This window comes from Thunnus albacares, chromosome 5, assembly GCF_914725855.1.
Source record: "Thunnus albacares chromosome 5, fThuAlb1.1, whole genome shotgun sequence".
Classification (NCBI taxonomy): domain Eukaryota; kingdom Metazoa; phylum Chordata; class Actinopteri; order Scombriformes; family Scombridae; genus Thunnus; species Thunnus albacares.
Window position 1 is genome coordinate 19747771 of NC_058110.1, and position 12668 is coordinate 19760438.

Sequence of the window (12668 nt, forward strand, 5' to 3'; positions counted from 1 at the left end):
ATTGTAGTTTGACTGTAGAGTCAAACTGTTATGGTCTAACATTTGTGGAATCTTAACTTAACTTAGATCCACAGTTAAGCATAAATTTAGATTGCACAGAAGCTTACAACCACATTTCCAATACTGCAGCAGGACTGTACCCAGTGTTCAGTTCTGCCTTTGGGACGTGGGTGAGAGAGATTTTTGCCATGCTGTCTCAGTGTATAAAAATCACGGGTGACAAATCATCGCACAAGTAGACAACCACGCCTGTTTATCATGGGGATGAACCTCAAAAGCTGACAGCAAATGGTTTACAGTCCCACTCATAAAAACAAAGAGGCTTACAAGTGCTTTCACTGAATCTTTAATGTCAGATGATGAGGGATTGTTTAAAATTGAGGACGACGTATGATGAGTGAATAATACGACTTGTGTATTAGCATGATGAGTAATAGAGCTTAAACTAATGAATCCAGTATGATCTGCGTTAACCCAGTGCCATCTGTAGAGAATTAATGCGTTATGTTGATGCACAGTTTATGTCTTGATTAAAAAACATTAAAGAGGTTTTCAAGTCCACCACTTAAAGTCGACACAAGCTGCCAGCCTGAATTTATCTGTCAGCGTCAAGACGGTAAATGAGGACAAATGTAGATAAATTATTTTCAGCTAATTTTGAATTGTCATCCTTTCAAACCAGCAATAGAAGGGGAAATCAATGAAAATGTTGAAAGTGGCACCCGTGCAAAGAAAATGAAGGGCATGCTCACACACCCACACACACACACACACACATACAGTAATCCACACTCATAAACACACATTGCATTGGTATAAGTTTGCTGCTAACACCATTATGTGGCCTGGCTTAGTGCTAATTGGTTCCTGGCGGTGTGTTGGAGCTGTGTGTCACCGGTACTGTGACTGAGGTTTGAACATCGCCCAGGGCTGCGGATAGACTGAGCCCTCTCAGACATCACACACATGCTCGCACACACGTTCACACACAAAGTATTGTCAAGTATATAGGAATATATCCAAAGGTTATGTGAAAGAGTGTCCAGTGTGTATGTATACGTGTGTGTTAGGCACCCCTTCAATAACCTCACCCAGACATACACAGACCTCACACCCTTAGGGTCTACTAAGCCCTTAAATCCTCCGATATCCCCCCCAATATCCCCAAATCATCTACACACACACCCACCTTCTGACATCACTTTGAGGAACCTCTCGGGAAGCTCTCGGCTTTCAGTCGCTTTCCTTTTCCCGTTCTTGCCACATCCATCCAATATATTATCCAAAGGTAAAGCAGCAGTTATAGCAGAGGTGGGATCTTTCCTTCCTGCTCCCACACAGCAGTCCAAAAGGCCCCGCAGGCATGAAATAGTATAGAGAATCAAGATTTTTATTACCTTATGCGGGTTATATCTTGCTTACAAAAGCATTACTTATGAAAAGTCAAATCTATAAAAATGTTCTATCTCTCTGCCTCACTTTATCGCTATTTCTGATGCCTCTGTCTTCTCTTTTCTATCTTTTATCTCCTCAGGGTCACTCTGTATGACTACCAGGCTCTATGTTGGGTCTATTCAGAGAGTAGTGACAGCGGACACACACTGTTGGATGTGAGTACTACATTTTTTTAACACTGTTCGATCTCTTGAAAATGCCTGGATTATGTAGTGTACAGTGCTCATTCAAATCTTCATGAAAGTTTGCACTTTATGTTGTATGTTATTAGCGTTTGAGCAGTATTTTCTTTTTCTCTTTCTCTTCAGCCTTACTTTGCTTTCTTCTCAGCTGTGAAGTGGATTCTTACTGAGCTTGTCATGTAAGACTTCTGTGTATGAGAGAGTGTCGTGTGTCTGTTTGTAATAGTATAACCTCTCTCCATACATGTGCTTCTGAGGACTTGTATGGTGGCCTCTCCTGTCAGATCAGGTTAACTGTGTGTGTTTGTGAGTATATATCAACTGTATGTTTGTTTATGAGTCCCTCCACATGTACGTCAACGTGATCATCAGTGATCATGAGCGGTAATGGCTACCTGATGTTTCCTGTAGAGCGGGTACTCCCGTGATGCCATGTTGTGGTTGCTGATTCTTCCTGGGTGGTCTGTTGTCGCCACAGTGCATCATGGGAGGATTTAGCTGTCAGTGTTAATTTTATTGCCTGTCAAAGTTCGGACAATTTTGTGTCTTTGAAATATTAATGATAGTTTGATTTATGGGTTTCATTTTCCATCAATGTTTCACTCGCTCTTCATCAAGTTTAAATATAAATAATTACATACAACTGACAGAAGCAAACACTTGATAAACAGACGTTGCACATAAATACACATCACATGCAAACCATCAAAAATAGTACATACAGTACTTACTACACCGTAATGATCAGTACACAGGCATAGACTGTAGTAAGCTCTACACAGAGGCACCTTGACATTAGTTAAACACATGTGAAATTAACATGCGAGCATGTTACTCAGAGCGTATACAGTACAGGAATTTTTAAAATAGTTATTATAATTTATTAAGTCATTTGTAATTAGGAAATACCAATGTATTATTGTCTTTACAATTACTTTTCATTACATTACTTTTTTGAAATTATATTCAGTAAGCACTGACAGGAGAAAGTAATCATCTACATGCACAGAATTAATTATGAGATGAAGAAAACACAACCTGTTATAACTGAAGATAATTTCCCAGATTACTCATGAAAAAAGTCAGATTAAGCACCAACCTGCAGGCTCTGGTAGGCATATCAATAACCAAGAACTCTCAATAGATATTAAACATTAATATTTTTGGGGAAAAAAGTTTTCATGATTGATTTGATTCATAGCCTCAGAAGCAAATTAGAGGCACATGAACATGATGGAATTGAGTCTGTGGTAACTGGTTTGTTTTATTTTAGAGTAAAGCAGTAAATCTTTGCCATAGTTGGTTTGAAAGCCAAATTGTTTTTTATTTGTGAAAATAAGCATTTTATTCCTTACTGCAGAAACTTTTACTGTGTAGCTAAAACGTGATTTTGCAGTCGAGTGTGTTATACAGTATGTATTATATAAGCATGTGTTGGAGTGTATTGTTATGGTCGATGTTTTCTCCATATTTAGATTCTTGGTCGAGTTCAACTTGTACAGCTGGTGGCACTCTGACCTCACAGCTAAAGGTAAGAATACACTCTTCAGGGATATACTTGCTCTCTCTATCTCTGTTTATGACACACACACACACACACACACACACACACACATAAAAGTAAAAGTTTACAGCTTATAATGGTAATAAAGTTTCATACACTGTACATACACATACATACGTACTGTACATTGTTTATGTACTAATAAATAAGGCTACATACAGAACTCTACATTGTGCACAAGATCTGCTCAAATTACTCATCAGATTTTTATTTTGCTGTAGTTAAAGAAGCCACAGTGGTCATACAATATGGACAATGTGCATAATTATTATTCTCTAAAAATTGTTGTATCTAATAATATAGAAAAATAATCAAGATCAGTTCATTTTGACTGTACTTCTGTGTAGCTAGAACATGCAGATTGCTACCATTTTAACCGGTATGCATTTTAAAAAATATTTTTCTTCAAATATAGTTTGAAAACCGCTTTGCCCCAGATTCTCACTAGAAGTTTTTATTGAAGGGCCTGAATTACATGACAGTCAAGGACTGTCAAAAGTGGTCTATGTATTTTTTTTCATGTTGACTTATACTCTCAGAAACAGAAAAAAGGTAAAATTAGTTTATCTCATTTTCATGGTAAATACCAGAAACAGCAGATATTCTCTTGTAAATTAAACAAATATACCTTCAAAACAACAGAACAACAACAGCTAGAAAAGAAACAGAAAAACAGGAAAAACATTTTCTTGTAAACTTGAAAATCATCTTTCAAGTTATATATTTATCCAATTTTAGAAACAGGCAGATGGTCTCATGGATGTCATAGCTTCCAAATAAGATCTCTAATTATAATAAAATATAATCCTTTTTAAATGTAACACCTACAATAAAACTATCTCAAAGTTCATATAAAGCTTATATCTTAACATAACCATGCGCAGTGGTGAATGGTTTGTTTTTTTTTGGTTTCAGAAATATTTTTATAAAATGTTTAAAATAGTTTTTATGCTTTTTGCATTATTCCTTCCTGTCTCACAAAGGAGAGAAAAGAAATTAGGTCATCAATTTTACATCTGCCAATGAAAACATTAACATTTTTTAAAACCAAAATCAAATAATCCTTTCTTTTCTAATTTAATTTAATTTAATTTAATTTTTTCATATCTGAAAGAACAATCCACAGACTAAAACATACACTGACCCATTAACAAAGTTCATTTCATGCAGAATAAACAACCAGTGTCCTCAGAACTGACCTCCTGCCTTCATCTCCGCCATCTCCCCTCCATTTCCTCTTGGTCTGAGTCAGTGTGACCACTGGAAAAACAGAATAAAGAGGCACAATCCAAAACCTAAAAGTAAAAATGGCAGAACATAAGATTACCTCAAGTGACCTCAGTGTTAGAGAGGGTGTGTGTGTGTGTGCATGTCTGTCTGCGCACACATTTATATTTGTTTGTGTGTCCAGAGGGGTTATACTTGATGGTTTTATGATCTGTAAGGATGTGTGTCATATTGGTAGTGGTGGGAAGTAATATCCGCTTTATAACAGGAGAAAAAAGGCCTCTTTCTCTCTCTTTTCTCCTTATTCTGTCTTTCTTTCTTTCTTCCTTTCTCCCCTTCTCTGGTTTATGTCTTTTCTTTCTTTTTCTCTCTCACTTTCTTCCATGCTCGCACACACATACTCATGTGATCCCTGCCGAGTTATGAACACTGTGATGCCTAATGCTTTATAGAGTGTTGAATACTGTTTGCCTGTCTGGAATTAAAGCCTCTCTAAGCAGCATTTTGTAATATTAATTCTAGCCAAAACTAATATGAAAATATTTTGTATGTGAAAGTGAGAGAGGAGACAGAGAGAGAGTGAGAGAACCACAAAATGAAAGTCTATAAAATGCTTTCCTTGCACACTCTTATCCTGAATGAAGTGAAGCTGGGCATCGCTGCTCGCCAAGCAGTCGAGACAATTTCACAGCTGGCTAGCCTCAGGTCTTAGCAGCACTTTCTATATCTTTTTACAATAGAGACATAGGCCTGTGACACACAGCTGAAACACCCCAATTTAGCAGCCCGTAACCCAATCTACACAGCCTATCAAGCTGAACTAATCCCAGACGTTTATACATGTCGGCTGTGTTTCTCGCAAGCATATAGTTTATATACAGCTGTACCCACACACACACACATACTTTCACACAATAATGCCGCACTGCTGACACCCATTAATTAAAGCACTCCATTCAAATCACACACATAATCCACCATCTTTAGAAATCTGTGCTGTGTTGTAAAAATGTGCGTAGCTTGTGTGAGCTTATGTGTGTAGCTTGTGTGAGCTTATGAAGTAGAGCCACGTATCTTGAAATGTTTATGTTTAATATGCAAATTAGGATTACATTAACCCCTGCTTTAAGAAGAGTGTTTTAAAATGGACCCAAGTAGAAAACTGCCTCATTTTGCTCCCCCTCCTCTTTCCAAGTTGTAGCATGGTTTCAGACCTCTGGGTGGCAGGAGAGTTCAAGTAATGTTGTGGGAATGTCTGGCCTAGATTTATACTGGAAATATCTCCAGCAGGACAAGAGGCAGCTCTGGTTCACAAATGCTGTTTTCTTTCAAACTTGTATATTTGCAGGGATGTGGTGTGTTTGCTTGCAATCTGTTTGCACAACTATTTTAAATGTATATTTGACTTTGAAATGAATAGTTCCATGAATTTCTCACCAACTCTGACTCAATTCCTTTCTTTCTCTCTTTTTCCCTTTCCTCTTTTCTTTCCTCCTTCCAGCTCAAAGGATAGGTCGGACCATGCAGGTACCATGTGACACAGAGTACCCAGCCTTTGTATCCGAGAGAACCATCAAAGAAAACACAGGAAACATCGACTGTGACGGCTGCATCAAGTACGAAACACACAAACAGACACATGTGAACATGCTCGAACAATACAGAAGCAACAACAATAACAATCTGAATATCTATCCACTGTAAAATATCTCGGATATCAGTCGGCCGCTGCGCTCCATAAAACAAGCTAACAATGAAAAATGAATTATCCCGTTAACTCTCATCATTGCGAAATATTTTCATCTCTGTAATCCCTGATAATGAGAAACATGTTTAAATCATTTGTTGTCTGTTGAAAACACTTTTATCCAGGCAATCCATTAGAGACACACAGACACCCACTCTCTCCTCCGGCAGTTTGAAATACAAGGCATTTAGAGATGAGGGAGAGAGGTGGAAAAAAGGCTTCCTTTAAAAATGGGAAAATGAGTGTGGTCCCCATTAACAATTTGGGCTTTTCTGTCAGGCAATTGTGGGGTGTTCTCTGGATCCCTCCAATGGGCCCTTCATTGCTCCCAGCTGTGGAACTGCCAGGGAAGCTCAGAACCCTGTGTGTGTCTGTGTCTGTGTGTGCGCACGCGCCCGCACATGAGTGCGTGTTTTCCTTGTGTGTCTGCTGCTGGTACAGCCCCACAAGGTCAGCAGGGTAACCACTGCCCTGGGTGCCAGGAGTAAAATGCGGTTGGGGATGCAGTCAGACCCCAAACACACATGCTGTACACACACATACACATATTGTAGCACTGTCTCACACACTCACACCCACCCACACACACATGACAGAAACGTGCTCCAGAGAAGAATGGCCTCATCTCCAACGATGACACCAGAACAGGGATTAGCAGGCATGGCTGTGTGTTCTGAGCAACATGCCGCCTTCAGATAAATCTTTTTTAAAGCACAATGAATTTGACAAAGTAAAATGGAGTTTTTATTTCAGTTATGTGGAATTTTATAGCTCATATTAGTAATAGAGGATATTGGTGATAAACATCTGTTTCACGTTACAGGCTGACTGAGACCTTTCTCTCATATTTTCATTGGGACACGTGTGTGTGCTTTATGCTCTAGGAAATATACTCTAAGCTCATGCCTGTAAAACCTCTCTTTACTGTATTTTGACTGTGTGTGTGCATGTGTGTGTGTGATGTCAGTATTTGTATTTGTCTATCACTTCCCGATGGGTGAGACAGAGTGGCAAAACACAAACAGCATTGAAATCTAGTGAGTTTTATAATAGTGTAAGTGTCCTTACAGGATGATTTACCTCTATTAATGTATTGCCAGCCTCTCTAGAAGGTAACGTGAGATTTTGGACAGAGTGTGTCATGTCTCTAACCAAAGAAGTTCTTCAAGGGGACTATTAGCAACAATACTCACAGCCGTATATCCTACCGCTTCGTAGGCTCTTTTTCTTTCTCTCAACCGTCCCAGACGAGCCATGTCCCTAAAAGAGAGAGGTTCAAAGTTGCAATGAGCTACAGTTTCAGTGCTGAAGTCAGACATGTAGACATGGTTTCATCTGTTAGAGATTCTTAAAGCATATCTGTCTCTTTTTCCTGGGTCACAATAAAAGCCATGGTACTATAGGTATGTATATTATGAAGTCGTTACTCCCAGCATGCCGTCAGACAACAATAATGAAATAATTTAATTTCCTTAACACAGCTGTTTAAACATATTTACTGCCTCGTAAGACATAGTCTTTGATAACATAGAATAGAATTGGTATAGCAATCTTTATGGATCCGGAATTTGTAATTTTGATAATGATTGACTATCAGTCATGTATAATTGTGTCTTGATAACTGTTATGTTTTTATTAGAATTATATACAGGTGAGTGTTGATTTTTTCATGTCAAATAAAGTTCACATTTTTACATGTTTATTCAAGTTACAGTAATTATGTTCATTTTTAGTTTTCAATTTTCTTTGCAAATAGTCATATTTTACCCATTTGATGATTTTTATTATAATATTTCAGCTGCATTTGCACCAACAGCAGCTCCAAGTTAGAAATCTAAAAATAATCTTGAAATCTCTTACTAGAGTCCCCCTACTTGTGTATATTGGAATCATGTAAAATGTGTAAAAAGGCTTAGAAAGAGAATACTGTAATCATGATGCCCATTTCCTCCCAAAAGTAATAAGAGAAATGGAAATAAAATGACAGCATTGCTCTGAAAACTGGCCGGGCTGTTAGTTGGGATTTTAATGGAGCAATGTCAACTCACTAAATTAGTAATTGTTAAATTACACACAGTAATTACTAGTCATATTTCTCAAATGTGATGACAGATATTTCTGAAAACCATACCGTACATGCACTTATGGTTAAGTTATGTAATGATTAAATGGTTGGAAAAATGTGAACCTTCTAGAAAAACTGCTACATTTCTGCATCAAAAGCAAAGCATTCAAACTTTATGAAGTTCGGAGAATTATCATCACCTTATCATAGCTCTGACCCCTAAAATGAGTGTCAGTACAGTTGACACTGGAGAGATAAAAACTTTTCCTTCGTGATCTAAAAGTGTTGATAAGCCGTGCTTTATCAGCTTCAGCTACAGATTGTGTGGTATGTTTTGTCAGAAATTTGAGAAGAAGACATGTTCTGTCACCACGTCTTCGTGTGTGTTTTTATCTTTTCCTACAGTACGTCTAACAAGCTCTCAATTTCTTTCCGTCTAACTCCCTTTGTCTTTCTTTCTGTCATTAAAAGGGTCCTCTGTCTCTGCCGTTCTCTGTCTTTTCTCAGAGAAACATATTGATTGTCTTTGTTGTCAGTTTCTTTACAGTCTGTGTTTGTTTGTGAGAGTATGCATTACGTATGTGTATGTGTGTGTATGTGTGTGTGCATTCATATGCGGTGTAGTGCTCCCTTTCCCAGCACTGGGTATGTTCAAGGCCAGCAGCTGTGCTGTCAGGATGTGTTTAAGTCTTTTTCTCCAAGAACACTTGCTCTGCTTTCTATCAGTGGGCTGAGCTGGGCCGGCCCAGCGCTGTGCAGGGGTGAGCACAGATTATTAAACATCGGCAGATCCTAATTCACCGTGATTGGGACTGGCTTGGCCTATATGCTGGGCTGGTTTGGTTGGGTTTGGTTGGTCACGGTGGGATGACTGTATTAGAGTGCGGTGGATTGGTGCTACTCAGGGATTGGAGGCTGTTTGTGGTCAGATTAAATTGGTCATGGTATTAAATTAGCATGGGTGGAGGTATTTCTGTAGATACTAGGTTCTGCTGTGACCTACCAGGTCTCTCCCTCTCTATTTTAGTTCCTGTTCACCTTCACAAGAGTTTAGAGAGTGTACGCATGTATATTTTTGCATCTGTGTGTGTTCACTCAGTCACACGTGCACGTTCTCATACGTGCCTGATAAATGCCTCACCGTGAACTCAATAAATCACCCAGCTGCAGCAGAAGAGAGAGAGGGAGAGAAGCAAGAGATAAAGAAAGAGAGGGTGACAGAAAGAAGAGATCATCTTTACGACCTCTCTTCTTCATAAAGCTTATCCTCGGTCATAAATCACTGGCCAGGAGGCCGAGGCTAGGCCTGATCTCTCAGGCCAGTAAAACACAGCCATGGGAAGCTATGAGCACAAAAGTGTGGTTCCCATTTGACTCCCTTTGCAGTGTTTTATATTCGGCAACACTTCATTGGTGCTTGCCTTGGATAGGATATAACAAAGACAAAAGAGAAAGAAAGGAAGAGGTTGAGGAAGAGAAGGGGATGGAGTGAGTTAGAGAAGTATGTGCATACTTTATATGTGTGTCTGTTGGTGTGAGTCTGTCTATGTCTCTATGTTTATTGACAGCTGGCGGTGAGACAACTCATCCTCTTGACATGCGTCCAGTGTTGTCTCTTCAGTGCTTCTCTTCTGCACCGGGGGAGAATTTGAACATTCATAACACAAATCCTTTGACACACATGGAAATTTACATCATACCCATGCGCCTTGTCTACTTGCCAATCCAACTCTCAAGCCTCCCTCCCTCTCCCTTCTTACTCCCTCATCTTTTTCTGTCTGGCTATCTGTGCTGTGATTGGCAGGTCCTTTGTGATCCAGCAGATCCCCAGCAGTAATCTCTTCATGGTGGTGGTGGACAACAAGTGTGACTGCAGCATGTTTGAGCCAATCACCATGGACCCCATCGAAATCATGTATATCCTTTACTGGGCAAAGACTGCAGGGGGATAGGGGGATGGAACACAGGAGATTTAGGGCTCTGGCTATCCTGGGATGACTGAGATGTGGATTACAGCAAGAGTGCTACATTTTCAAAGAAAAACTTAGTTGAAAGTGTGAGTGAATGCTTCTTGAACACAACCTCAAATGTTTTTTGACAGCTGTCGCAACCTTCCATGGCTGTTTCTCCCGAACTGAGAAAAATAACAATATTACTTGATTATGGTTTTAATGGTGAGTTCTGTTCTCTTCCACCGCATGACTTCCTGCGTCAGAATCATTGTCAGAGTTTGTTTGCCCTCTTCCTCTTTCTGTGCATGAAAGAGATGGGAGCGTTGTGGGGGACCAGATCTGAAGCCGAGGATCTGTCAGTTTCAGAGTGTCTTCTGAGTGTGTGTGTGTGTGTGCACGCGCGTGTGTGTGTGCTTGAGTCTTTGTTTGGACTGTGTTACACAACAGCCCACGCGGTGATGGAGTACTGATCAATAGCAGACACAGCTCTGAGTGGAGTCAGACTGAAGGAACTCAGCTCGTCACCACATACCCGGGTTGGAATCTCCTATTTTGTGCATTTCTCTGAAATTTTTATGCAGTACAATCATGCTGTATATACTGTACATGTCCACCACTGTTTATTTTTTTGGTGGAGTGCTTACTCTAGCATAAAGCTTGCCATTCTGTTGCTATGCAACAAAATAAAACTCATGCAACATAGCTCAAAATCTGCTTTTTTTTTTGCGCGCCGTTCTGTGCGCAAAATATCCCTGCTTCCAAAAGAACCTCTTTCCATGGTGCACTCAAAAACATGCATTCCTTTCCATTATAAACAAGAAATACACTCCGGTAGGAAAACACCCTGCAGACGATACACATCTGTCTGTTATTGCCTTAACTACAGCTGCACATAATGAGTCTCTCAAGTGTGAGAGACTGAAGATGCAAAAGGACAGGAGGCGCCCAGATACCTGTCACCCATTTCACCCAGAGGTATTCGCATCAGACACAGACTCACACACTCATCATTAAAGTACTCTTCGTAATAAACGCTCTACTTCTGCTTTTGCATTTTATTAAAATATTCCATATCTGTGCAGCATCTTTGTGTTTTCTCCCCATTCTGTCTTTAGGAAAACTCAATGGAGTGCGGAGGAGCTGTGAGTCTCACCCCATCCTTCGCCGCAACACTGCTCTGCATCCTCCTGGTGCTGTTCCCTAGGTGACCAGAGCTGGCCACGCCTCTCCATCCAGAACTTGACTTGGCTCGGCATGCAAAAGAATCGCAACGAAGCCACAGAAAAAAACACTCCTGCCCCTCATAAAATTGTGCCCAATTTCAACTCACCACCTACAAAGCCCTTAGCCCTGAGGTACCTCCCTACTACGCACTTATTTGAAAGGATTGATAATGGATAGCTGCTAAGTAGTGATCATTAAGGTGCTTTAGCAATATCACATGCACGGATGGCTTTTTGGGGAGATGCAAAGTTTTGAACATCGTAATAATGCTAATAATGCACTTAGTAGCTTAAAGACTGCACAAGTGGTCCAGTAAAACCCACTGACATTCACACCACTATGTTCAGTCCTTTCAGGTAGCAGCTAAGGGCTCGGGTCTGTAGCTGGGCTTGGAACTGGGCATTAGAGCCACGTAACACCCATGTGGAGAAAGACAGTCGCACCTTCCTCTGGCCCACTCTGACTTTTCATGGACAATTTAGATTCTGAAGATAAAAAAAAAAAAAAAAGATGAAGATGATTATATGTGGCTGGGGTTATAATAAAATGTTTGTCTAATGATCTTTTTTTTTCATTATGAGAAAAAGATATGTTCAAGTAAATATATGAAGAAAAAAAAAGAGTTTTATTTATGATTTGCAAGTGGTACCCATAAACTGTGACTATGAGATTTTGAGTCCTCTGACGTGAGTGGTTGTTAATATTTGAGCTTTGCCTTATTGAACGATATTGGTCCTGTTTGTGTACTTTTGAAATAAAATGATGTTTAAAATTTATGATGTTGTCAAAAAGGCTCTTAGCAACACAGACCTTGAAAAGAACAATAGAATTAATATAAAGCATCAGTTCTCTTCCCGATCGATTGTTCTATTGTTGTTGGCAGGACTGACTGATTAATACGATATCTGCTCTTAGTGGTTGGCTGTTGGAAATTGTTTGGCTGGCTTTTGACCTCCACATGAACAGAAATGTGGCAGGCATTTGTGTGTGTGTGTGTGTGTGTGTGTGTGTGTGTGTGTGTGTATGTATGTGTGTGCATCTGGTGTTTCGCTACTCTGACATTTATGTATGCCTCTGCCCCGGAGGCGTATCCCCCACACAAAGAGAGACAATAGAGACCATGACACTCAAATTGAAGGCCAACCACAACATACATCTGTATTTGTTTAGGAAATAGACACAAACAATCTTTCGACATTTTCTGACAAACACACATATGTGCATATAAGAATAGGATTCCTGTGCCATGCCT

The 12668-nt window shown here is 39.7% G+C and overlaps 1 protein-coding gene across 3 annotated transcripts in view; it reads left to right on the plus strand.

Annotated features, from left to right (window-relative positions):
- cacna2d3a (calcium channel, voltage-dependent, alpha 2/delta subunit 3a) overlaps positions 1-12192 on the plus strand; it is a 133150-nt gene extending 120958 nt beyond the window's left edge. For all 3 annotated transcript variants that reach the window (XM_044351318.1, XM_044351319.1, XM_044351320.1), the window contains 7 exons: positions 1535-1610; positions 1764-1816; positions 3113-3168; positions 5930-6044; positions 10045-10157; positions 11085-11167; positions 11308-12192. In XM_044351318.1, coding sequence (XP_044207253.1) covers positions 1535-1610; positions 1764-1816; positions 3113-3168; positions 5930-6044; positions 10045-10157; positions 11085-11167; positions 11308-11400 — 589 coding nt within the window. In that variant the 3' untranslated portion in view covers positions 11401-12192. The remainder of the gene's footprint in view (positions 1-1534; positions 1611-1763; positions 1817-3112; positions 3169-5929; positions 6045-10044; positions 10158-11084; positions 11168-11307) is intronic.
- The last annotated feature ends 476 nt before the right edge of the window (positions 12193-12668 follow it).